The sequence below is a fragment of the Styela clava genome, chromosome 7, assembly GCF_964204865.1.
Source record: "Styela clava chromosome 7, kaStyClav1.hap1.2, whole genome shotgun sequence".
In the NCBI taxonomy this organism is placed as follows: Eukaryota; Metazoa; Chordata; class Ascidiacea; order Stolidobranchia; family Styelidae; genus Styela; species Styela clava.
The window spans coordinates 15717287-15744117 of NC_135256.1; the positions used below are offsets into that span (position 1 = coordinate 15717287).

The 26831-nt window shown below is 34.6% G+C and overlaps 1 protein-coding gene and 1 long non-coding RNA gene across 7 annotated transcripts in view; one reads left to right on the forward strand and one right to left on the reverse strand.

Annotated features, from left to right (window-relative positions):
- Positions 1 to 7218: 7218 nt before the first annotated feature.
- Positions 7219 to 9150, reverse strand: LOC144425184 (uncharacterized). Its single transcript, XR_013477366.1, has 2 exons — positions 8739 to 9150; positions 7219 to 8451 (listed from the first exon to the last, which is right to left on the reverse strand). It is a non-coding gene; the product is annotated as an uncharacterized LOC144425184 (long non-coding RNA).
- A 207-nt stretch (positions 9151 to 9357) lies between these two features.
- Positions 9358 to 26831, forward strand: part of LOC120327493 (uncharacterized) — a 48902-nt gene continuing 31428 nt past the window's right edge. The window contains exons 1-2 of one of the 6 annotated variants that reach the window (XM_039393794.2): positions 9358 to 9849; positions 23206 to 23535. In XM_039393794.2, the coding sequence (XP_039249728.2) occupies positions 9429 to 9849; positions 23206 to 23535 (751 nt within the window). In that variant the 5' untranslated portion in view covers positions 9358 to 9428. Of the gene's footprint in view, positions 9850 to 17306; positions 17458 to 19034; positions 19214 to 19806; positions 19972 to 22271; positions 22334 to 23205; positions 23536 to 26831 lie in introns of those variants that run through there. The other 5 variants (XM_039393798.2, XM_039393795.2, XM_039393799.2 and 2 more) reach the window with 5 other exon arrangements.

Genomic DNA, 26831 nt, shown 5'->3' on the forward strand with positions numbered 1-26831 from the left:
GACGATTATATTTTTTACGTAACAGATTGTTTTGTTCTGAGACACGTGTAGACTAAATTACATTGTAATTTCTTATAATTAGACAAATGGCAACAAAACGCGGAAAAGTTGATTGAAGTGTAAAGGGTTTAATGGAGCAGAATTAATTCAAATGGTCAGTCTCCGAGCTCTGCTTAAAATTTAACTTCTGACCTGTGTGAAAAAATGGGATTCATCGGCCATTCGTTCGGTTTTTAACTTTCTAAAAATCTGTGCGGCCCGCCAATGACGTGCAACCTTTAATTTTGGCCCACGGGTGACAGAAGGTTGCCGAACCCTGATATGGGGGTGGGGGGGGGGGGGGGGTTGTTTTAGCAGGTTAGCAGATGTATAACAATTTATTCCCCTTTACTCTACGAACTCCAATTAACCCTTTCTCCGCGTTCACAATACCCCCCGTAGTTGAGTGTTAGTAGGGTTGGTTATATGGCCCCATTCGAATGCCCTCCTCCGCAGAGGCATATTGGGCTGCTTTATTCGAGGACAGCTACACAAGTTGTGTACGTGAAGTCTTTGTTTTTTGCTATTGTGTTCGAATATGTCTAGTTGAAATGAAAAAAATCTAACATACTAGGAAACATTTTAGCCCTTGTCTATAACTGTTAGTCTAACATCACCGAATTTAACTCTAATTCTATGTCCGTACATGACGCTACGCTTTGAGAAACTCACTCGCCATCACACCTCTGATAACCCTACCCTGTCTATGGTAATGACCATTCCTGGAAAAATTTCTGAATCAGGTGTTTGTCAACTTTTTTTCGTAATAGTCTCCCCCCTTCTAACCTTCACTCAAAGCCTGGTACACCACACCCATCCCACATCGCGGTTAGTAAAACTAATATTGTTCGACTCGTCGAGATCACAGGGTGATTCATGTAAGCGCCGCTCGATTCAGATACCTGATATGAACAGGAAACTTGGCGACAGGCCGTAGTTTGCAATATGAATTTCCGGTTTATCAGCTGGTCTCTCCCCAGATGAATACGAAAATTCTAAAATTTATCAGTCAGTTATTTCAACATCTATGTCAAAGAATAAGCAAGCACATTCCAATAAGAAGTTTCTCATCTCCATGACAACATCCACCGGACGATGAAAATAGTGATTTTGTCGTTTTTTTGCTCGAGATGGGTTGAAAATAACCAAGGTCTTACTAACTAACAACGATAGGGTGACGAATTAGAAATTTAGCAAGACAGATATTTATTTATACGTTTTGATTTATTTGCAGGCTGCCTAGGCTGCCTTTGCCCATTAACCTAAAAACCATCACTGTGAAATAAGTATATATGCAATTCTAAACACGAATTTATAGACTTACGTATTAAAGCGTCTTCGTTTCTTAGTCATTAGGAAGTTGGAATGATATTTTAAGCAAGACGATGCAGTACTGCATCTGATATGATATAATATAGTTGACGAAGTCCGAAATCTTCTACTGAACCATGTTTGGCCTATGCCTGATTGAGAGTGATACTATGAAATATATATATATATTTTAAAATATAAATATATTTTATCGTTTATGATTTGTACTATGATTAAAATAACTGGTGAAAAATATATATATATATATGCTATAATCGTTTATTTTCCAAAACATGAACTGAAATGAACTGATTATAGTCCACTGAATTTAATTTTGTTAAGTACGAATTTTATATTTGATGTGAGGCACGGAAATTACAATATTTTCCAGTTGAAGAAACATTTGCTGCTTTTGCAATGTAGCTTTCACAACAGGACTCGAAAATTACATACGTATATAGAAATACGGAATGTCTATGGGAACCCACTCGGTTGTATAGCAATATATTTGTCAATCAAAGGACGAACCTTTAATTGTGAACACATTCAATGTAGCCTTTGTGTAGGCCATTGTTAGGAATAGGAATAATGAGTAATGGTCCCAATCATCGTGTAAATGGCACTCAACCTAAAGTGTCATCAAGTCTCTTATGTCAATCGTGGTTATGGCAAAGATAATAATGCATATATTTTGGCACCCTGTTTTTGAATAAATTTGTCATTTGGTTAAAATCTTTACTCTCACTAATTAAACGTACTCTGATTTTATTGTACAACTCTCAGCATTAAAAACTGTACGCATGGCACTTCCCTGCATTTCCACCGTGTTTTAACCTTTTTCGAATAGACTTACATCACCTAACCAAATAAAAGAAGGGTTTGGTCGGGGTTACCGTGAGTTGCCCGTTTGGATTCGGGACCAGGTTACTGTGTGTTGGCGTTGTAAGTCATATTGATAGTTGGTTCTGGGATTGGCCTGTTGTGATAAACTTGAGTTACTGGCCAAATTTACCAATATGCAATTAAGTTAAGGTTAGACTGAGTCATATTCACTGCCTATTTATTTTATTTTGGAGACATCTTCCTATCTGGAAAAGAAATCTGGCGCAATTGCAAATTCGCACTTTTCATGAAGCTAATACAAGGAAATAATGTGTTTCTTTTGCTGGTAGCGCTAGATAATAATAAGTGAAAAGTGCATCGTTTCCTGTGTTTCAATATTGTTCGATCACATTTTATAGCAATCGTTCTACGGTGTGGTTATATACACGATGGATTTGTTGTCAATCATTCTTTAGAGCTTAGGATTAACTCATTAATATTGCTAATATTATTTCAATTTTACTTTTTATTTATACTAAATTTATTACCTGTTCATTTTTCAACCAGTGTGATGAACTGAGATCGCAGCCCCTTTGTCCTCTGCAAAATGACCCACGTATTTGTCCACTATGTTTGGTTAATCCACGGCTCAAACTAGTAGTTAGCTGTAATTATGTTTACAAAGTAGATTAGAGAATATTTGATCAATGTTGCGAGACATGTTGCAAAATCGGTCGTAACCGTGTTGTAGAGAAAACTATAGTTTCTAGGCCACGGAAGAGGCATATTTTGGAAGTTTAAAGATTATCAGAATCTACGAATGAAGTTTGATAGATTTAGTTATATACGCGTTCTCGACATTCTGGTAGCGCTTTGGTCGCATGGGGGAATATCTTTGACGACAATCTTATGGTAAACGGAACTATTATGTCATTAAATCTGAATAGATTGACTTAATAGTTCCGTGTCCATGTTATAAGCTACATTACTATGAGATTGTCGTTTTAGTTAGGAGAAATGACAATCTTTTGTTAAAAGCGCAATAAATCTTATTGAAACAAACTACCGTGTCGAGTATGGTTTTCCAACAGAAGTATTATCACAGTTTTGGTTTATATCCGATCAGATGTGAGATAAGTATAATCCTGTCAGCGGAACGCTAGATAAACGGAACTGGAAATGAAAAGAGTATGACGTAATGGTTCCGTACTTAAGGTACCCAAGCCTTTATATAAATTTATATGTATGGGATTTGTTCCACCTAGATGGCCCAAGACCGTTGAATATATAAAAACACTATGCCAAATTCAATTCCCATTTTAGGCATTCAGTCGCGCGATATGATCGACCAATGTAACAGGATTGTTGTAAAATGGGAACCATTTTTGTTATTGTATCACAGAGTCCACACATATAGTAGAAGTAGATATTCAATGGACGCGTATTCTTATCATTCGATATTGACAACCTATCTGTGTCTCGCGAGTGATTGGAAATTCTGTAATAAAAAGCCATAAAATATGGCTTAAATAAATACAAACGCAAAATCTGAGAAGTAGATGAGAATTTTACGTATCCCCACCAAACACGGGAGTATACATACGCCTACGTCGAGTTAAGTTGAATTTTTTTTGAAACGACGATATTTCCGGCGTTAATTAAAGATATTAGGCTGAAGCACGATTTTGAGGAGATTTAAGCGAAGCAGACATGCCCAAGATATAGTTCAATCAAATACTGTTTAAACCAGATATTCAACTGTTTACACTTTCATTCATAGTCATTTTAGCGTTGAAATCTAATATGACGCAACGTCTGAATTTGGAGTGACGGACATCGTTCGTCTGAGGCAACAGATACTATAATTAACGCTAGGTAATAGTGGTTCGTAAGTTATTGTATAAATTATGCTATTGTGTTGGTATAAGGCCTAATTTTTAGAAAATTTAAGTGGCAAGGTTGTGATAGTGGGCCAGTCGCTATGATCACAATTTGGTAATTGTATTAGCTCACAGTGCGTTTGCATCGTAAACATATTGAATGACTTTGTAGCTAGAATTAAAGAACATTGGCAGTTGCTTTCACGAGTCAAAAGTTATATTGAGAATAATCGTTACGGAAAATTCCAATCAAAAAAGAAGTAATGTCATGAAAATGCAAAATAAATATCAACCGAAATCGTGCACAATGCGTGTTAGATCCAGAAAGAGCTAATATTATTAAAAATTTAATTATATTGAATCAAGAAAAACGATTTAAAAGTTTTTCACATCGGGTCACATTACGCCGTTTACGAATCGATAAGTTCTAAAAGTCAATGTTAGAGTACTTGTCATTCCGACTTAAAAGTAGCAAAGAAAACATTACTCCATCTTGAATGCCACGTCAGTGCAACAGTGCAATCTAAAAGTTACTAATGCTTTTCGCAAATTTAATTCCTTTGTTATACAAATGATCTGTTTTCATTTCATATTAAATAGATTTAAATTTGACTTGTATCGAATACTATATATGGTGCCGGAAGTAAAAAGTGACACCATGATTTCAGTTACCCCGGGGATAAAGTTGGGAAGTTCCGCCAGCGACATTGTTACATCTTATGGTTCCTCAAAACAGGGTTTGAATTACGTATTTTATTTAATTAAAGAGATCTAATACGCTATGACAACAATTGCCTTTATGAGCACACGGAACTTTTCAAACAATGCAAATATAGAACCAGGAACGGGAAGTATATCAGGGAAGTTCAGAAATGTAAATCATGATCTAGTTTATCTACTTTATGGTGTAATACAGTATGATATTTCTTCAGTGGTTAATCGCGAATAGAGGGTTGATATAAAACGAATAGCGAGTAAAAATAGATAGATTTTGTATCAAAAAAAAATTAGGCGTCGGTAACGAGCTATCCTCGAGGTAAAACTATTGTTTGTACTTTTTTTAGAGTAAAATTGCTCAGATTTTTGCAAATTTTGCAAATATTTGGAAGCTTTTGTTAAAAATAAAACAATCTTTTCGAGGACATTGTCTCATTGCAATAAATAGACATAAAAGGCAGTGCATAGCAAGAATTTCAAAGCTATAACCTCGCTGGAAATCCAAGCGATCGTCGAACATACTAAACTGAAGTACTTGTAAAATCAAACATACTAAAATTACTAACAAGGTGGCAAACAACGTATTTTATGTTAATACATACGACCGCATTATTACAGTATTTCGCGGTATCTATACGTAATGAAATTGTAACGACAGAAATCTAACGTTACGTATCAAGGTGCTTATCGTGTCGAAATTAGTGCAACGTACGATGGAGAAGTACAAAGCAAGATTATTTCTAGTGTGTATATGGTATTGTGGCCATATTGACGCTATGATTTTCCACAAGAGTATACTTCTGCTTACTATCAGCGTTATCACCGACTATAGGCACAATCTCTGGTTTAATATGTTTGAAGTTCGACGAATCGTACGAAAGTAGTTTAGTTTAACATGAAAGATCCGCAAATATTGTTTGCGACATTGCTTTTATTAAAACGCTATAAAGACATTAAATTCCAAATCAGCAATGTACACATATCGCTAGTTTTGCAATGCTTACCTTGTGAGCTATATACTCGGTAATTTGAGTGTTTGGTTTAGTTTAACATTGACAGGGCGAAGTTGTAAATCTGATGAAATGAATTAGCTTTCGCTAAGGGTGTGTTACTATGCACATATACCAGATAGTAACCAGAAAAAATGCCTTTATATGTTGTTGAAGTATAATGACAACACAAAGGATTTCCCGAAACTGTTTCTGTTCCCGAAACTGTTTCGTTAACTGTTTATTGATGGAACTTGTGATATTTGCGGTCGGAGTTAATTTTAAAACTTTCTGGGAATTTTTTATTAATGATTGAAAAAACTCCTCAATCACACTGGTTTAGATACAAATTAGTTTGAACTTGCATGTATTTGTCGAGATAACGACTCTTACTCGTATTACATTTATTATTGGTACGAAAACGGCGCCACGTCTGACAGTATACATCCGAGTTAGAAATGTATATGGCGAGTAAGCGAGATAATCAGATATTTAGATTTGTTAACATTTATAGCAGTACTTACCATGGTCCATGGGTATACATGTTTCATAGCGATGGCCATCTTTGGAAATTTTTAGTCTGTAAAGTTTGGGCAGGGTGCGAATATTACCAGTCTCGGTTTCCTTTGAAATAACTTTGACACTTTTTGTGTATTTTGAATACTCAATTATGTACTCCAAAATGTCTGCTTCAACGTCTTTTCCCACATCATAAAAAAGTTTTGCTTTCATCTCGCTTTATTTTGCCTCTCAACTGTACATGCTTATTTTTGTGGACAGATAAAGCATAATTTTTTTTACAATTATCGATGTTGAGTTCCATACAGAATCAAAAACTTTTTAATGAAATTAAACATTGGGAAATTATCAACAGATAGCTACATTTTACTTAGATTTTTTATTCTTTATTCTCATATGGCATAGCCCTAGCTAGGGTAAAGGTATTTAGCCTGTTTTTTAACACTTTTGCGTCAAGGAAAGCTCGAAAACGTGCATCGTATATGGTTTCTGCCATTACTGTTTCCACTCCTATAGTTGAGGGATATTGCTTTGATTTCGCAAACTTGACTAAATATATTACTAGTAAATTTTCGGCTGTATGTAATCTGTCATAGTCACAGATTAGCTGGTGCAAGACGAATCAAAGTGAGCCAAATCGGATATTTCCAACCTGCAAAGCCAAAATGATTTAGCCAACATCTTAGCATGCCATTTAATAAGTTATGTAAAGAATTCTGTAATAATACAATGACACTAAAGTACTCACTCAATAATATGAACCACATATGACTCTAATTTGTCCCCACGGTAATCGTACATTTTTTACTAACCCATAATCCTGTTTTTATTTACTGAATATATAGCCATAAAGTTAAACAGAAAGTAAAATATTTGTGTATCATGTAATAATGCGTATAAGAATTTGAACAACTGTATTCGAACAACACAATCTTTTTCCACGTTATCCATTAACTCTTCAAGCCCCAAGGTCAAATTCGAAAAAACCCACCTATACCTGCAATAATCCCCTAAATATGCTATGTTTTCAATTCGAACTCAAACGTCAACTACTGACCCTATAAACACGCATTCGGTAGCGTCTGAAAGAGGTAAACGAGTCCTATATTGCACTCCCTTTCATTTTTACCACATTCCAACCGACTCGCCGAATATGTAGGTCAAACTAATCGATGTTTTCACTCTTAGTAAATATTGGCGAAAATTGATCAAAATCGAGTGACCTTGAAAACGAAATACTCACAAAAAAACTATAAACGCCACGACCACCAAAGTTGGAGGCCAGAAACTACAAGCTATTGCGAATCTAGGAAAATTATCCCTTCCTGTCTAACCCATAAATTACTATTCATAAAGAGCATATGAAAATACACAAAAAATGAATTTTTTTTGTGGTCTCGGATGAAAAACAACAACTCAAACGAAAGAAAAGAACCAAACAGTGATGATATATATATACAATGCATAAAATATAACAAGGATGATTTTAGAAAAAAGTGATATCCATCAAAACAGTGTATACAAAAAGACTAAAAAAACAGTGTGGGAATAATCGCATCGAAAAATGTTTATATACAATGAGTGAAGAATAAATGAAAAAGAATGAATAAAAGCACTGATACCCTGGCAATATAACATGACCAATATAACGTGACCATCTTTTTTTTACTGGTCTGGGATTAGGATAGGATTTTACATATTTATCCCGGGGGAGAGGAAAGCCGATAAGACGGCTTATCCATATGGCGAACCACGGCCTCTCGTCCGGTTACCATTCCAAGTCGGGTATGGGATTAGTTTTACTGTATTGTTTGTTTTCGGAAGCATGGACTTGGTGGTGGAGGAAGCCGTAACCGACCAGCGGTTACGTGAACCACCCAACGACGGCGAGGAGTCCAGAAATCCTCTCGCACATAACCATCCCTGCATGGGATTCGAACCTGCGAACCCACGCAGAGTAGTTAGAGGTGCGGTGGCGAGCGTATTCCTAACGCTTAGCCCGTTGAGCCACACCGCCGCGTCTGCCTCTCCTTGAACGAGTCGTGCTTGTGGACGCAGACGAGGTACTTGGCATATCTGAACTGCCAGAACTGGAGAATTGCCTTATAAATATTGGAGTTGTTGATTCATCAGAAGAGGACGAAATGTCTTCCAACTCCCACTCATCTCCAGAGCTGTAAAGGAACAATTCTAATCAATCATACTGCACATCTGCTGACTTATATTTGAATATAGATATCAAGAACAGATTTATATGATATATAGGGCCAATATCTTCATTATAAGTGACTGCTTGCAATTTTAATCAGTCGACTTTCCTCTCCCCCCAGGATAAAAAAGTAAATCCTATTCCTATTCTAATATTGTAATTTACAGTGTCAACAGCAGAATGAATATAAACTAAGCCTTCTGTCAAGACTGTTGAAAAAAAACTAACAGGAAGTATATCAAAGTCACTTACCTCTCACCAAGATCACTTTCCACTTCGATTCCAGTAGATAATTCCATATTAAATTTCAAAAGACAATGCCGCTACGCTAACAGTTATCAAGCCAACATTCATAAAAGAGGTCGTCTTCGTTTACAAGCAGTATTTACAAGCAAAACGGCGTGTTCCCAGCGCCTAAATCGACTATATCACAAACAAATCACCATAGAAAATCGTCATTTTTCAAAAACATTTGGAGCACTAACATATCACGTGATGGCTTGATGCCTTTTTCTCGTTATCATAGCGTTGTAGACGAGACGGTCTTTGTTTACAAGCTGTATTTACAAGCAAAACGGCGTGTTCCCAGCGCCTAAATCGACTATATCACGAACAAATCACCATAGAAAATCGTCATTTTTCAAAAACTTTGGGAGCACTAAACAATCACATGATGACCTGATGCCTTTTTCTCGTTATCATGCGTTGTAGAGACGTAACGTCAGAATCGATTGATACCAAAACCAGGTCACACAGAAGCGTTGAACCAAAACAGTGAACCCGGAAAGCGGAAGGGATATATCGCCGGCTGGTTCGTTACCACGGCCACTAGGAGGCGATAATTCGCTGGCCGGGGCTTGAAGAGTTAACAGAGACAATAGTGTCCTCTCCTGCCTGCATTATATCATCTACTTTACTTCGGTGCAACGATTGCATGGGAACATGCATCGAAATAGAAATAATTCACCTTTGTCCACGTACGTTCCAAACAACCGGTCGTCAGAAGTGAAACAAACTAATGTTACAGAGAACTCTGACAAAAGTAAAGATGCAATTCAAGATAATAAGAAGAAAAGACAAGCACATTTAGAGCAAGTGAAATCACGTCGTAAGAATTTAAGCGATAGAAAATCGAGGTTGACCCGTCGTCATACCAGTTATATACCGTCATATGCACCAGATTATGTGACACCGGCTTCTCAAAGAAGTAAATCGGACAACTCTCCAACAAGAAGTCCACTAGCAGCAAAACCGGTGCTAGTCAAACAGCTGAGTTCACCACCAGATAGATTTGGACCAACAAGCAAATTGACTCTGGAAGAAATAAGACAGAAATATACTGAAGATATTTATAAGCCTAAAGGTAAGCACATTTTTGTAATAATATACTGTAAACTGTGAAATATTTCTTGATCTTCTTATCTTCGGTATGACCTATTGATTAGCGTATTGAATTTAGGCCTGCGATTGAATCCTGCTGTTTTATTCACAATAACTAATATTCTCTGCTTATACCCTGCATGTTTTTCATGCTGTCGAGATTTGGTTTCAATCACAGGCTCAATAACTATGTTCATTCTACTTTGTTAGACATCCAACCTGATCTGCAAGACATCTGTTTTTTTGTCTTGCATAATTCAAAATAAATTGTATTTATCAGAATCCTGTCGTGGTCGGTATTAACTGAAAATTTTAGGTTTTTATATATATATACTGGAATGATGGATATATTGTCCCATTTCGATGGTCATCTTCGTATATATAGTGCATATTGAGATGCCATATGCAGCGTTCTCAAACTTTTTTTAGACTCGGAACCCACGCTTTTTATCTCTCCTCGCGGAACACAAATAAATCAGGGGGTAAAATTATCAAAAATTGCGTAGCGGATTTACTTTGTGCATCAACTTGCACAAACGGCTTGTCACGACATCTTTTGAGGCTTCTTGTTTTAAAACAACAGTCCATTGAGAAGGGTGGTTTCCAAAAAAATTAGCCCATGGTAAGGTTTAAAAGTTTGTTGTAAACTCGGCAATCGAAAAATTCGGCCGACAGGTAACAATATTGAACGGACCAAAATGCCATACTTTCCAGGCGGGCTCAAGGCCTGTCCAGCTGTTTAGATAGCGAAGCCTGCCCGCTTGTTTGTCGCCAGTTGGGAGACAGATTTACGACCCTGAGGCGACTAAGCACGGCCGAGATCTCTATGGTAACCACTTTAGTCACAAGTCCGATCCCTGTACCGCGGAACACTCCGAAGAAGCTCGCGGAACATCAGTGTTCGGCGAAACAAAGTTTGAGAAACGCTGCCGTATAGACAGCGGGCTTCATTTTTAGGCCAGACACAAGACGTCCACTGCGAATTGAGTGCAATATATTGTATAAGGACTTGTCCTTTTGATGTAATCAGATGAAACTAGCTCAAACCAGCGATAATGATGAATGTACTAAAATCTGTGTAGAGTTTCCTTAAAAATTCTGATAACAAGAAAGTGCACCATGGGTGATAGTGTTAAAATTATGAAATAGTAAAAACAGCCAAAGGTGAAATGAAAGAAAGAAGAACCGCGAGACAACACAATTTAACAAATTTTCCTAATCTTATTTCAGACAATTATGAGGTATAGGCCTCTTTACGAGGTTGTTTGTGTTTCCTGACGTTTACCATGTATTGTAATAATGTCTTTGGTAATATGAATATTGAATAGTTATAATTCTCTATATATACTCATTGGCATTTAGATATAAAGAATATTTCTTATAATATTACCTTCACTACTTCCACCGCCAGCGATTGGGCCACTATAATGTTACGAATTTCAAAGACAACGATTCGATACAAGGTATTGTAAGTCCAATTTCGACTACGGTAAGAAATGTTGTGAAACGGACATGACGTAACCTTCAGTACTATTCACAGGGTTAATATTATTTCCTGGGCTTGTTTTGGCTTCTGTTGTTATTTTGGACGCTGTCAACAGTTCTGCTAGAGGTTTTTGTCTAGCGGCTCATAGTTAGAAACGCACTGCTTCGCTATTGTAGAAGATTTACTGATGTGTCTACAAGTTTTAGACTGGGTTTTGTTAGGTGGGATAGGAAATAAATAACCAGTTTTTGTGTAGTTTTTGCCATGTTTAAGACAACTTTTCTCCTTATAAGAAGTAAATTAACATTAAAAAATTTTTGAGCTGTTGAAAGATAGCAATAAAGCGACAGAATTAAATTTTTCCCAGACATAAAGCATCTCTAATGATATTAATAGTTGCTCCTGATTAAATAGCATTTGAGCTACTTAAAGTGAAACCACTCTTCATTGTAAATACAAGGTATTTTATTTGCTAATGGCGAAAGAGATAAAACGTCTCAACTATGCAGAATGTAAAATTAAAGTGTTGCTATTTGGCCTATACAGCATTGAACGCATTCTAGCAATAAAGCAGTATTAAAACAACTTTTTGTTGCTGTACGAGGTCAGCAGCCACCTTCTGTGTAATACAGTTAATATATAATCTTATATTGACTTCCATAAATAAACAATTATCTTTACCACCCTTGTGATTTATCACATATATTCTCAGTTGTGCATGTTACAATACATTTGCGTATATTGTTACGGTTTTTAATTATCTTGTGCAGATATTGACTTAGCGCGGCCTATTTGTTTGGTATGCTCTACACGAGGTGGCGTATTCGAGATTGTAGCATTCTTACCTTGTTATTTGGGCATTACAATTGCAGCACAACTATTGTACTATTGAAACTAAATTGCGATCTTTTATGTGAAGATGCTCCATGGTGCCATAGTACTAAACGTTAGATTATATAAATTCAAACTTGTTTCATCAGAGTTATGTGATTTTTGTCATTCTAATGTTAAAACCACTAGCCGCCTTTTCTATGATTGTATTGTTGTTAAGCAGTTTTGGGAATATCTTAACATGTGGATATATTCAAAAACAGGAATAAATTTGAAATTTTTCAAAATTAGTTGGATATTGGGATATGCTAGTAATTTTTATAATAAGTTGTGTAATTGTATTCCTCTCGCTGCTCGGTTTTACTTTTACGTTGTAAGATACAAAAAAATAAACCTCTCTCCAATGTTTTTACCACATATCTGTCTGAAGATAAAGAGACTACACGGTACATTGTGTACAAAAATGGCAAAATAAAAGAATATGATCAAAAATGAAAATTTTTAAGATATGTACAATAATTGGTTGTCTATATATGATTATATGGTGTCTATTTCTCATGATTGGTGATGAATAATCAAGTAACTGTCCGTGTAACTGTGTTTTATATATTGATAATTTAATAAAATCTATTTAGGCAATTAAACATTTAAATCATTATATTTAGGCAATAAAACATTGAGAATTAGGTTCAGTGATAATTAAATACCATACTTGGCTCAATCAATCAAACCAAAGTAAGTCTAATATATGATTGATATAGTGGGTCTGATTTATATCCTGATGTGATGTTAACTTAAAAGCGTTTTTAAGCAACCATCAGCTAGGAGTAGGTGTCGATATGGTCGTAATCGCCATTTAAATGGCATTCTCAGCAGATGGTAAGTTGGGCTGCCATGTAGCCAGCTGGGTTTATTTTTGGGGCAAGTGCAGTATGATATTTGAAGACTTCGTTCGGCGCTCCCGAAATATGTGCACCAAGATGGCGCACAACCTGAACCCTTACCTGGTACACATACTATGTTCAGGTTGTGCGCCATCTTGGTGCACATACTTCTAGAGGTCTCTTCTTTCTTACTTTCATCTAATATTGAAATATCCATCTACTTTTAAAATGAAGTTTAAAAAATGGTCTTCAATTTTAAATTATTGAAACGACGGTCGAATGATAATACACACTACATAAATTTAATAAATTTTAATTTGGTTAAATAGTATTTTCCTTAGTCGTGATATTGAAAGAGACAGTTTATTTACCTAGAGGTCATTAATTCTATGATGTTCACGCCAGCCAAAAGTTTGAATAAGCACTCTTTCACTTAGTGGCCAATCGACCCATCAAACCCTTTTGTGTTTTAGAAATGTATGTTGCCACGAATATGTGGCACGACGTCATGTTCTGTATCATGCTGTCACATTTTGACTTTATTACCACCATCCCCTCATTGAAAGTTATGTTCTCATGAACATAAAAGAAGATTAAAACGTAGATTAAAGACTATTTGGATAAAACAGATTAAAATTAAATTTTGAACGCGCAATGATATACGTTTATTTATAGATATTTATAGCACCGGTCTAAGTACAGAACTGTAATAATGCGACGTCAATAAATGTTGGACTTTTTGTTGTAAAAATAAATTAGGGATTTTTTCGGGTCGTATTTCAACTTTGTGTTTAAATTACTTCAACGAAGATTTCTGTTCCTATATAACACATTGTATATTTTTATTGTTAACTGCTATGACTTTTATTCCACATTGATGGTTAGAAAGTCTATATCTATATGTTTTAAGCATATAGAATTGTCATTATGATTTGGTTCAAAAGGTGACTTTAGGCTAAGAGTAATGTAGGACGAAACCTATTTCATTGTGGAAACGAATAAATTCCTTTGGTATTAACATGTGTAACTGAATATAGTACAAAAATAGATTTGCCTGCAACTGTTTTTACATTATTTCGCTTCAAATTGTAATAAAAAAATCCCCAATGTTTTCTATATTCTATTAGTTTATGTAACTAATAATAGTCCAACGTTTTATTTCGGTGAATTTTCCATCTAAATGTCACTCGTGTCTTTCGTTCATTAATTTGGTATCTAGGTAGCTTCTCCCGTATTCGTATCAAAATAGCAGAATAAAACATAGGAATGCAGCAGTGTTACGTTTTGGGAATACAAATATTTTCCATTGGCATATCATGAAACCGGATGTCTATGGGCTATTTAGCCCACACACCAAAATGAATGGCACTACTCCGATTACGTTCTGAGTTTTCCATTTATAATTCAGTCAGAAATTTGAAGTCAGCATTTGTAAATTAGGTGAGCGAATGCACGATATGTTTTCATGCATTTTTTTGGCGCCTTTCGCAGAACCGCACAATGCTGACGCATCTCGACTTTCTGATGTATGTGACCCTGGCAAGGGTCATTCACTATGAAAAATCTTCGCTTTCGGTCAATGTTGCGATGAAACAAAGGTAATCCTATGTTTATGTCTTGAAAATGAAAGTACATTTATCTGTTGCATTTCTCGCCTTTAGAATGTCAAAAGTATGCGAGGAAAACAGAACGATTGAAGATAGGTAATGCACGGGAGTGAAGTTATATTAGCAAATCAGGTATGTTAAGGAGATGTCAGAAACCGAACGGGTACTCGTTTAGACACCGCTTAGAATTAGCCAATGCTAATCAATTTCAGTACTCGGAACTTGGATGGTGTTCGTCGTAAAAAACAATGGAAGCAATCAGATTTTTTCGGTAATTTAAAAGCCAAGTTTGAATTATAATAATCGCTCAACATGTAACTCAACATGTATACCTCATTGTGTCGGTAGCATTGAGGCGGTAGGTAAATGCAAAACTAGAATCATGCCGAGCATACGAAGTTTAAACTTCAAGGTGGCGTTTTGATGAAATAAACACGTAGGCGTACATTTCAATTTTCAAGATTTTGTGGAATAAATGCCTTCTATGAATTTTCTGTTTGGTAACGTTCAGAATGTTTATTTCACTCATTTAATTCAGAGCTTGGATATTGTATACATGCCACGTACCGCACGCTCCGTATATTTCTATTCATGGTTCGTATGTGAATTGAAAGTGCACTAATCCAACCATAAGCAGTGAAAATACAATACATCAACGTTAGCTTTCGAAACTTCAAATCAAATCCTAAACAGACTAATATAGTTCTGATTTGATATCAATAACTAAAATGCTATATCGATATACGCGGAGCATACCATTTCCTTATTTTCTATTTGTAAATAGCATGCGCTATAAATTAATATGTAAATATTAAACCTATGCGAATGTATAGACACTTTGAAACCGTTATACTAAATGCAAATTAAGTTAGGTAGATTCAAATGATGTTTCACACATTTTATGGTTAACACGGTATAAAATTGAATAAATGCAGAGATTTTAATTAAATATGGTTATATTATCTCACAAATATTTTTGAAATAATTTTATCAAAACAACGCGCCTGTTCATTAGAAGTACAAACTGCATAATTGCTGTTGAAATTTGTACGAAAACTAAATTTTAAAAATAAGAATATATAATTATTTGAGCGAATCATTCTGTGGTAAATATCCAGTTGCAGTATTCGTTTTGACAAGGGAATTCAAGTTTCCACTTTTGAAAAAAAAAACTTGCGAATAATCTGAATCACTTCGTTTTTCGTTTTAAGCTTGGTAAAGGGTGATATTTAGTTTATCAGTGGGCCTAGTATGAACGAGAACAACTTGATCTGAAACGCACAGGAACCGATTGATGCGTAATCAAAAATATTTTGAGGATATGATGACATGTTAATTTGGCCTCGAGAGACTTTAATTACTTCATGTCGAATCTTGTAGCAAGGGATTTGAGAATTTGCTTCAAGCTATTACGTCACTCGTCTTCATACAAGTTTTGCAGGAGTTTTAGAAACGCATTGGTTCAGATTTTTTTTCAGATTTCAGTGCATGAAATAGAATTGCTTGACAGTTGATCGCTATAGGTGACATTTATACGAAATAGCTTCAATTCTGATTACATCCATTATTCACGTTTATGTACAGTATGTTAACTGCTTGATAGATTGCTTCAGTCACAAACGATTGTTGCCAAGTTGAAAAAATGAAATTACTTCGTCTGAGAATAGCTGACAACGTTGTCGATTGGAAGGCTTGAAAATTGGTTGGATAAATTTTATAGAGACCGCCCTTGATCGCGCAGGACAAACTTAACAGTTGCTATGTAAACTGCAGCAATAAATAAGTTATAGAAAATTTTATTTTATCATTAATTGCTTTTAACTATTCAATTGTGGGAGGTAACGGCTATATCATATTTTGTGACTATTGTTCCAAAATTAGTTCTTAATAGCGTCAATTTATTTGAAGTTTCTTTTTTCGGATAAAAATGATCTATTTAGTATCGGATTATGATAACTGCCATGCTTTTGTATTGCTTTTAGTGCAAAAACTCATCTTAATTTCTGGCACAGACGTACTGCAATCTAAATTTTCGCCAGTTTCATACCATGACGACATTAATCGTGTAAATAGATCAATTCAGCTCAAAATTGAACATCGACATGATGTCGGCGGCACGAATTTCGACCACGAGTGATGCAAACATTTAAATAGAACCGATTTGGTTGATATTTTGAGACTACAACACCAAAAATTGTTCTGGTGTTCAAATATCAATAAAGTCAGTGCTCACGCGGGTATAGAGTAATGAAGTAACGGTTCAATCCATGGTATAGTTATCAATGTGCAGAAATTATGTAGTCAGTATACATTTAAAAGTGGAAAACTAGTTTTAAATTGCTCACAGGAAACAGATGTTACTGTTACTAAACCGGCTACCTTTCTGTGGGGCGAAACAGGTCAGCGCAAGTAACCATTTGTTTTGTGATTTATTCAAAATGGAGTATGAATTAAAAACTTACAACTTGAGCTCAACATGCATTAAGTCTATTAAGTCTAATTGAAATTATTTGTAGATCACAATATCACTTGAATTTTATCAAAAATTGAAAAAAAAAATTAGAAAAAAGCAATTAAGATTGAATTTTATTTTTCGTATATAAGGCTTATTTTAGGCTAAATTTGCAGAAATCATTTTGATTTTATACAGCATTGGATTTTTACATTGCTACATCGGTATTCTTGTAGTTGTGTGGCATGTTGGATTAATGAAGGATATAAGGTATTAATTTCGAAAGATAACCAAGAAAATTTTCAAGACGAACCCGCTTGAATAAAAAAGAGTAAGTAATATTTGTCGAACTTTTAATGCATTTTTATCTCTATAAAATAGAGACATAAAGACTGAAATTCGGAGGAAATACTTAAAAAGTTATTCGAATTTAAGACATTGCTTTTTTCAAAAAAGGGAATTTTTTTAACTCAGCTGACGATGGGTATTAAATCGCTTCCGCGTTTTTGTTATAGTATATTTAGCGTCTTAGTATCAGTGTAGAAATTCGTTATTCAAATGATTTCACAATACCCCTGAATAAAGGTGATATTTGGTAGTTTTCACACTTACCAGACAACCAACTAGATAATCGATGTGAATTATAAACAAATATGAAACACAGTTGTTAACTTGCAATCTCGCATGTTATTTGAGGTGTGCGATATTACCATGAAATTTCAGTTAGTATGACTAAATTTGTTACTAAAAAGTTCACAACATATTTTAGGATGTACTGGAATACGCCAATTAGGCAATTTTCGTTATTTCCAGTCATTGCTTGTAGTAGCGTTTTTGATGAGATTCATATGAAGCATTATTGAGTCGATATGAAAACTGGTGATATTTGGAGAAAAACATATTTCCATTTCTTTATTGCAAAATACAGCACCAAATGGCGCCTAATTTTGTAATAATACAAGAACATCTACAATTTGAGATGACTCTACAATGACATAACGATACCTGAAAAATGATCATGTAAGCGGAAAGTGGGCTAGATTGCATTCAGGTTGTAACAATGATAGATGTAACATTGTGATGGAATTTCCATTAGACGTGTGTCAACAGTGGATAGCAACTTGATATTTAATGAAATAATTGTAAACGGATAGCCATTATTACATTATTAGGAAGTCGATATGTCAGAAACGTACATAAGTTGTTTAATAATTTTGTATATAAACAAAAATTCTATATACAAATTTCTGTGGTTTATGGTTTAACATGAGACGTTTATGAGTAAACTAAATCTGAGATATCGACCATTAAAAAATTCGTGTTAAAATGCTCCTGAATTCGTTGCTTGAAAGGGGTTTTGGTGAGAATGCTTTTGCCTAGTTATTGGTTATTGATAACTATTTTCCAAAAACAGAAACATATCAGTGGAGTAGTCAAAATAAACTTTACTTGCATTTTGTTTATTGGGGACTATACTATTGGAGGTAAATACGAAGGTGTTATTGAGAGAATTCATTCAGCAAATCATCAATGCACGTACAAGTGGGCGGTATTATTTGTACCACAATGGACTCACTTCAGTTATATTTAGGTGATTGGTTGATTAATCCAACAAAACAATGAAAATATAGTCATGTAAGGCTATAATATCCTCCCCAAATTATGCCTTAGGTAAAATCTTTGTTATTTAGCTATTTTACGGTATAGAAGCTCTTTCAATGCAAAATTAGGAGAGTGTATTAAAATAGTCAAAAGAGCATTAACATAAGCGTGATCTGACTGATTTCATATGCATTCAGTCTACAAGGAAACGTCATTGTGTCAGTCATGCTAACAGGCAACTGCTGCTTTATAAAACGATTTTGAATGTATTTCTGTATAACTGCTTTAATGTAGTAAGTACGGTTTTAGCTTGACCGCATCGCTAGGCTTGATTGCTGTTTTGATGATGATCTATGCCACCTATTCAATATATCAAGTAATCGATTAGAAGGAAAACTCAACGTAGTATAGAATGACGCGAAGGACTCTACCGGATATTAGGATTTATTTTGCAGACGATGCTAAGACAGTGTTTCTGACACAAGGTAAATAAATACAACTGGATGTTTTTAATAATGAAATTGTTGTAGATTTTGAATTATTTTCTAGCGCACGCGACAGTAAACATATTGTCACAATAACAGTGCACTGACAATATTAATTGTGTGACTGCAGTAATAATTGTACGTACCTACACTCCCTTATGAATAATAGTCAACGAGAAATTAACGAGTTTAACGGGTGATAACGTAAAGATAGTAAGTAATTCCGCTGAAAGTAGAAGTTGACACTGGATAAACATGAATGGGACGCTGGTAATTCTATTTACGACAGGACAGATGGCCACTTGTGCTGACAAACAGTATTCCTATTAGTTTAGCATATTTTACAAAACTCCATGTCTATAAACGAAGTTTTGGTCAAATATGGCCAATGACTCCTGCTTCCCACTCATGCATCTTATCGTCACATCATAGAAATATGCTAACTAAACTCCGAGAAAATTCTAGTGTGACGTCATTCGAAACTGATTTACCTAAGACTGTAAGATGCTTAACTGAACAAAAGGATGTCATACTTCCTTATATTTTATTGTCCACGGCTAAGCCCGACAACAACAGACTACTTTTATCGCTGTCATACCACACGTTATAAGTTACAGATTGTTGTGTAGTTAATTACTTCAGACGTCTTTTCTTTCCATATCGTACATTAGGTTTTAGAAAATATAGAATTGTGTTTGGTGTAAAAGGAGTCTTTGTATATGTTAGAGACAGCACAAACTTATTGTTTACGTAAATAGGTAAGTGAGTATTCTTCTACTATTTGAAAAAGGCTGAGTAGTCAATATCAGTATACATAATCAAATTAGAAAAATCTTACATTCGAGACTTGCATTTTCTATTCTCTATTAGTTCAACGTACATTTTGCTATATGCTGGAGAGTTGAAACCATTGTTCGAGTAAATTGGTCATATTGTTTTCTGATCTAAAATATAAAGTCTTTCGACCACTATTTCGAAAATGGTTTTTAAATGAATCACTCCATTCAACGCTTTAGATTTGAATATAGTTGTCGAAATACTCTTTGTCAGTTAAATATTTTTATTCGAAATACTCTTTGTCAGTTGAATATTTTTATTCGAAATACTCTTTGTCAGTTGAATATTTTTATAAATTGTGCTGCGTTCAAAAGCGTGATACATTTCTTGTAGAACGCCATTGCCATTTACCTAACATCAAATTTAAACACTTCAAATGATGATTCTCATAATTTAGTTTTTATTATTGTCTGATTCAAATTTGAATTAATGTTTACAAACAATATATTTGCAACACATTTTAAAAAGCACCGGTCTATTTTAGGTTTATTAAATACATTAATCAATAAGAATATTATATCACTGCTTATTTTTAGATCATATAATCATTTCCTGCCAAAACATCGAATCTCAATTGATTAAAATTGCGTAAACGTGTCAAGACCGGGTCCCAAATTACTTTGGTATCTTATAATATTAAAAAAAAATTATCATAACTTTTAAACGTGCTTATATACAATCATAGCATTTTGCATAAAAAATTTCCATTTTGTTCGCAATATGCTTGCTTTAATTTGAAAGGGATGTAGATCATATTTGTCTTGAAAATTACCATTCGTTTTTTGAGTCTGACACCTGTGGCGTAATATTATGTACAATCATGAATGAGGTAATTTTATCAAGTAAAATCTCATCTGGAAGGATATTATATCGGATTGCCTTGTTTCCAACAGCTCCATACACTAAGACGCCTCCTAGTTATATAATATATTTCATCGCGAATAGTAATAACTTTTGTTTTCTATATGATTTATAAATGGATATTATTTCTGTATCGTTTACCTACAATATCAGGGAATACACCATTTCCAAGCATTCTATTAATATCAGTGGGAGTCCAAATTAATACAATATCACTTAAATTAGTTCTATTATATATATATCGAACACGTTTACTACTGAAACTTATTTTATTGCATGTCGCATAGACGTAATCCTATAATCATGGCAATTCTTATGCTGATACAAACAGCTGTTTGAGATTAGATGAGCTACAATCTATATCTGAATTCGTTAAAATGTCTTCGGCGAATGAAAAATGGACACTCGTTTTTTTAAATTCGTAAATTACGAGTACTATTGACTTTGCACTCGAAAATTCCGAGGACAATTTTTCACATGTGAGGTTGCAAATGCGGAACTCGCGCTCATGACCAGTGTTTGTTGATCAGGAACAATTACAGATCGTCATTTCATCAGTTTCAACAGATCCAGTCATCTATCTATAACTCACTGAGTGGGCAACATTTATCGCGGTTAGCGGAAATGCTAACAAGAAATAATCAGAATAAGTTCAGGACTATGACAGATGTCATTCTTGACTCGTTGCCAAATAAGTTCATCATCCGTGTGCTTATAGTAGTCATACCAAGACACTTTTTTGAGCATTTTCCTGTAGCACAACGCTCAGTAATTGCAGCGTAGACGAGTTTTGTCTTACGACTTACACAAATATGTTTGCGAAGTAGTAGTAAAAAATGGTCACTATGCTTTACTTGAGATGAGAAAAGCTTCATCCTGTTTAGAAGTATCTGCTATAAGTTGACAGAATCCAAACATTTTTGATAACGTTAAACGTATTCTGTGTATTGGTTTTCAAGCACATATTCATAAATCATTCTCAACTATAGAAAACCTTGCCAAGGTGTTGAACTTATGTTTTTAAAATCGTCGTAATGATTTATTTGATCTGTACCAAAAAGCTTAAGGATTTGTACCATTGAGAATACTTGAGAATACACGCTATATTATCGAGTGTGGGCCAGCGAATAAGGCAAGTAAACTAAAGACGATCCACCATTGGGCCAATCATAATTGGAAAGAGAGGTTTGTCGGACGATGGCCAAATATATTTACAGTTTTGCAAACATAGATTTTGCGCTAATTGATTTTCGCGTCGAATTTCACATCTTCTTGCCAATTAGACAAGAGTAAATCAAGGTACGTCAAACATTAGTAAAGGTAAAGTACGTGATTTGTAGTGCACTAAACTGCTAGTCTCGCTTGCTCAGGAACGAACAATGGTGCAACTTATTTTGGGAGGTACTTTGATTTATTATTGCGGTAAGCGTTAGTTATTGGAAGGATATTTTATATACATATGTTTCAGTAGTATTTTATCTTTGCAGTAACTTTTCAAAAAAATCAGACTTTTCCTCGTGTTTTTTCCTTTTGTATTGGTTTAAAGTTAGTTGACTAGGCTGATCAATTTTACCCGACAAGACGCTGAAATATAAAAAAATGACCTTTATTCGACTGTCTAATGCGATATAACCAACAAAGAACAATATTTCTGAAGTTTACTTTTCTTTTTGTTTAGCTTCGTTTAGTTTGCCATAATCACAAGCTCAAATGATTCGTATGTTATCATACATAAAAACGGGGTAAAACAATAAATCTAGTTTGATAAGATTAGACGACATTAAATTTGTTGCTTCAAAATCAAATTGAATTCATTTCTGGAGTTGCAGATTAAATAGTTCATATTGTAAATTGATTAGTCTTGTTCTGTTAGAATGCCCTCCTGTCTGATACACATACGCTGAACTAGTTTCAATTTGAGAATATTGTTCGCACCATTATGAATAATGATTTTGAAAATAACGGCCAACTTTAGTGTTACCAAAATTTGTTAGAGTGATATTTTACAAGTAGTAAGATAGTATAATTATATCGTTTCCAATTATTTCTATTATAAATTAATAGATTGTGTATGATTGTATGAGCGGACGTGGCTGCATACGTACATGCGATACATAATCATGAGTCATTCCCAAGAAACATACCATAACGGCATAATCTAGTCATTAAAACAACGGAAAGCAGCGGCAACTGTATACTGGCTATATCGATGTGTGTCATTAGCTGAAAACTAGCGTTTAGCTGAATGAGCGCTCACTGTACTAATCGCAGATGTCTTATTTGTTTTTCATCAGTGCCCGTCAAGGACAAAGTAGCTTTGATGGAATCATGGAATCAGGGCCCTGAAGATCCGAAAAAGCCAAAGCCCAGGGTGCCTCCAAAGCGATCAACTTCAAACGCATCACGCTCAAACTCCGAGCAAAAGAGGGTACCATACAGAGCGCAAAACAGAGGAGCTACCAACCACGATTCCAGTACTCCAACTACAAATTCGGGAAATAATATGGCTAGTAATTCGAGAAGACTAAATCGAGATGCCAAACATCGTAGATCTATGTCGGATCCGAATCTTCAGAAGAGTTTTCAAGCAATGAAACAGCTTTGGGATCAGAAAGTTGAACAAAGTGAGTGTGCTTCTTTTATTATTTTTTATTATTGTTTATCAAGGCTGTGCGTGCCAAGAATAGGCATATATGACATTGGTACGTTAAAATTGATGATAGGTTTTAAAGGATAGTAGGTAAAATTGTTGTTATAATTTGGCAATAAACTAACTGTGTAACGTACCATATGTGTACCACAAACTGAGAATAGCAAGTCGAACCGGAAAATTACAGTCATTATATACGTGAGTGGTATACCGCTTTTGTAGAGCCTCTTCGGTGTAGAGGGGATGCAGAAAAATAATCAAATTTCACCCTCAGAACCCCCGTACTGACAGATGTTCTGTGTTATTTTTGGGGCGGTAAAAGTTTGCTTATTCCTAACGGTAGGTGGGATGGCAGTATAAAATTCCAGAATTAACTTACTCTGTTGTGATTGTTCATGATTCCACGCGTTTGTTGCTTTGAGATGCGGATTATCTTTTTTAATGAAGATAGTATGTAACATACTATCAAATGTATTTCAACGGTAGTTTAAGGATGAAGTATTATTTTAAAACTAAGGTTCGAACCCAAACAGGTGTGAAACGTATAAATTGATATGGTGACTTACCGTTGTTGTCGAGAAAGCTAATTGATATTTTTCCAGATTAAAAATGTAAAAAACTGTAAGTTTTGCTTAGTGAGATAATTTGGTTCAAAGTAGTTAATTTAAGAGAATTAGTTTAAGAAAATGTCCATTTGGTATTATCTTGTATACGATTTGACAATCATGCTTCAGAAATTCACATGCTCAAGTATACTATACGCCTAGATATAGAAAATTTTGGCAGCGATGCAATTGGATGTACCAGCAATGAGAACCTATATATAGGCCTATCCGGAGGTCCCATACAGAATGTGGGCATCGTCAGATGGAACAGTTTAGTTCCAATTTAGTCCTAAATTTTTTGAAAACCTGATTTTAACATTAGAAAGCCTAATTTTAATATGTGGACAAATTTTGTTACTTATGGGTATAAGGAAGTTCCTTGAAGAACCACGAGTTCATGACAAACATAAAACCCGGGCCCAATGTACTATCTTTATTTATTTTGAGGCTGACGGATTCATAATTGATATTGATACAGTCATACTGCCCACAGTATAATACATAAAATACCAATTAATTCAATAATTGTCACGCTATCGAAACAATCAATTCACCTGTATAATTATTTTGTTACGTCATGAAGGTTTTTAACTGTCTACAAAAATGCTGACCACCCCCCTCATCTTGTCGCATATCTTTTGTCAAATTTATCGAGTGGCACGATATACTTGAAACTAATTTTTTTGATATCAATACTAAACACATCAGCTGATCGCGTAATTTATATTTTGATATACCTTTTAGATTTTCAATTCTAATCTATTCATATGAAGCAATAAACCTTTTTTAATTTAGATTGAAAACTATATGTGAACGAACACCTTATCAGGTTTATTGAACAAATCAATGCTCGTGTTATATTTTCATGACTAAATAACTATTGATAACTATATCATAACTATAAATATTCTAATCAAAGTTACTTCTGCATCAACTTTTAGTTTATAGAGTAAATAAATTAGAACAGGAATGCTTCATTATAATGCTGCGTTGCATTCAGCAGTACGACAATAAAATATTATCAAAATAACACCTAATTCTGGATGTTTTATAATTGTGTCTGATGATGTGAGAAGCACAGTCGATTATTGGATAATTTGATACATTTTGTAGTATATCTTGTAGGTCGTAGCCAGTTTACAGTTTAATTCTGGTTGGTAATGTACAGATATGCTATGTTTGAACGATTCCATCCAATAAATCAACCTAATATTTGTGACGTTATTCGATGGAGCCTAAATCAACATTCTATAATTTAAACAATACGATTCTACAGAAATATGTGATTGTATGTACAAGAAAGTGAGTTGAGTGAAACGAGAACTTGAGACTGACGCAAGCGTAGTAATAGTTTGTGTCAGAGATGAAATTAACGATTGATTTGAACAGAACAATTGCCTTTGGCATGAGTAGATGATGTTGGAACGAATGAATCGTTTGTTAGGCAATATTTGGGAGATTAACAAGCCTGATGCAGCATTGATAATAAGGAGCAATATATAGCTAACGAGATTTTAGTGATGAGGAACGATACGTTCTAGTTATCAATGTTTCTAGTACAAAAGTTGTGATATTTTATTTTTACTCCTAGGAAAGAATCACATAAAATTCACATTATCTATAATATTCTTTACTGAAAATGAGCGTACCAGTGTATTAAAATATAGGAACATATGTACGACATTTGGAAATTTGCATTGACGATTCATATGTACTTATAGTTAGTAATATGGATAGTTATGGTAGAAAATGATATATGATTTTAATGGTTGTTTGAATGGTCTTTTACAAAAGATTTTCTACATATAGTTCACTAAAGTCTTTTGACCTACTGTCAATACGCGTATATGGGTTCTTGCTGTTGATAGTTCGAGATGGAAACGTGTTTTCCTTTCCAATATAATAACATGAGCAGACTTAGTTCTTCTTAAAATACTAGAGTCAGACTGAAACGCAAAGTAGACGACAGGACGTGACGTACCCTGACGTCAGTCAGTGATCATGACTCGAGTTGTATTTGACGGTTTGTGTACGATAGCGTATTGTAGTGTAAGTTATTAGAAGATTCACAATTTTGTTCTTTCAATAAACAAACTATAATGTCTGGTAAGCAGTTTTTGTTGCATTTAAGAATAATCTGTATTGGCCAGTATGTTATTGTAGGGCAGCTGAACGAAAGTCAGTAAAAGTTAATCGTTTACACAGGGCTATGGTCGCTTGCTTAACTTTAAAGCTTGTTGTTATGTAGTTCATCCCTACCGCCATCAAGCCTTTCATTTCATTGAATCACTTTTATCCCGTTTTAGTTTTTCTGCGCCGTGAGGATCCAAATTCAAATTGGGGATAGTATATGCGAGTCAGCTGAAGCAGAGTGAGAACGCAAAAAATAGCAATTGTAATCTTGAATTTACATGTTACCGTGAAATCAAATATGAATGAGATTCAAATACAGATATATTAAGCAATCACTGTTTTTTTTGGCAAATATAACTTGTTATATCGTATATCCTGTGATATCCTAAACTTTGAGCTTACTTCAGCTTAAATATATTCATAATTGTATGTGCAACAAGCACAACACACAACTCGACAAAAATCGGGTTCGCGCTACTTTCTGATATGCCGACTTTCTGCTCGCTATCCCAGCTGTTTGTTGGTAAGCTAA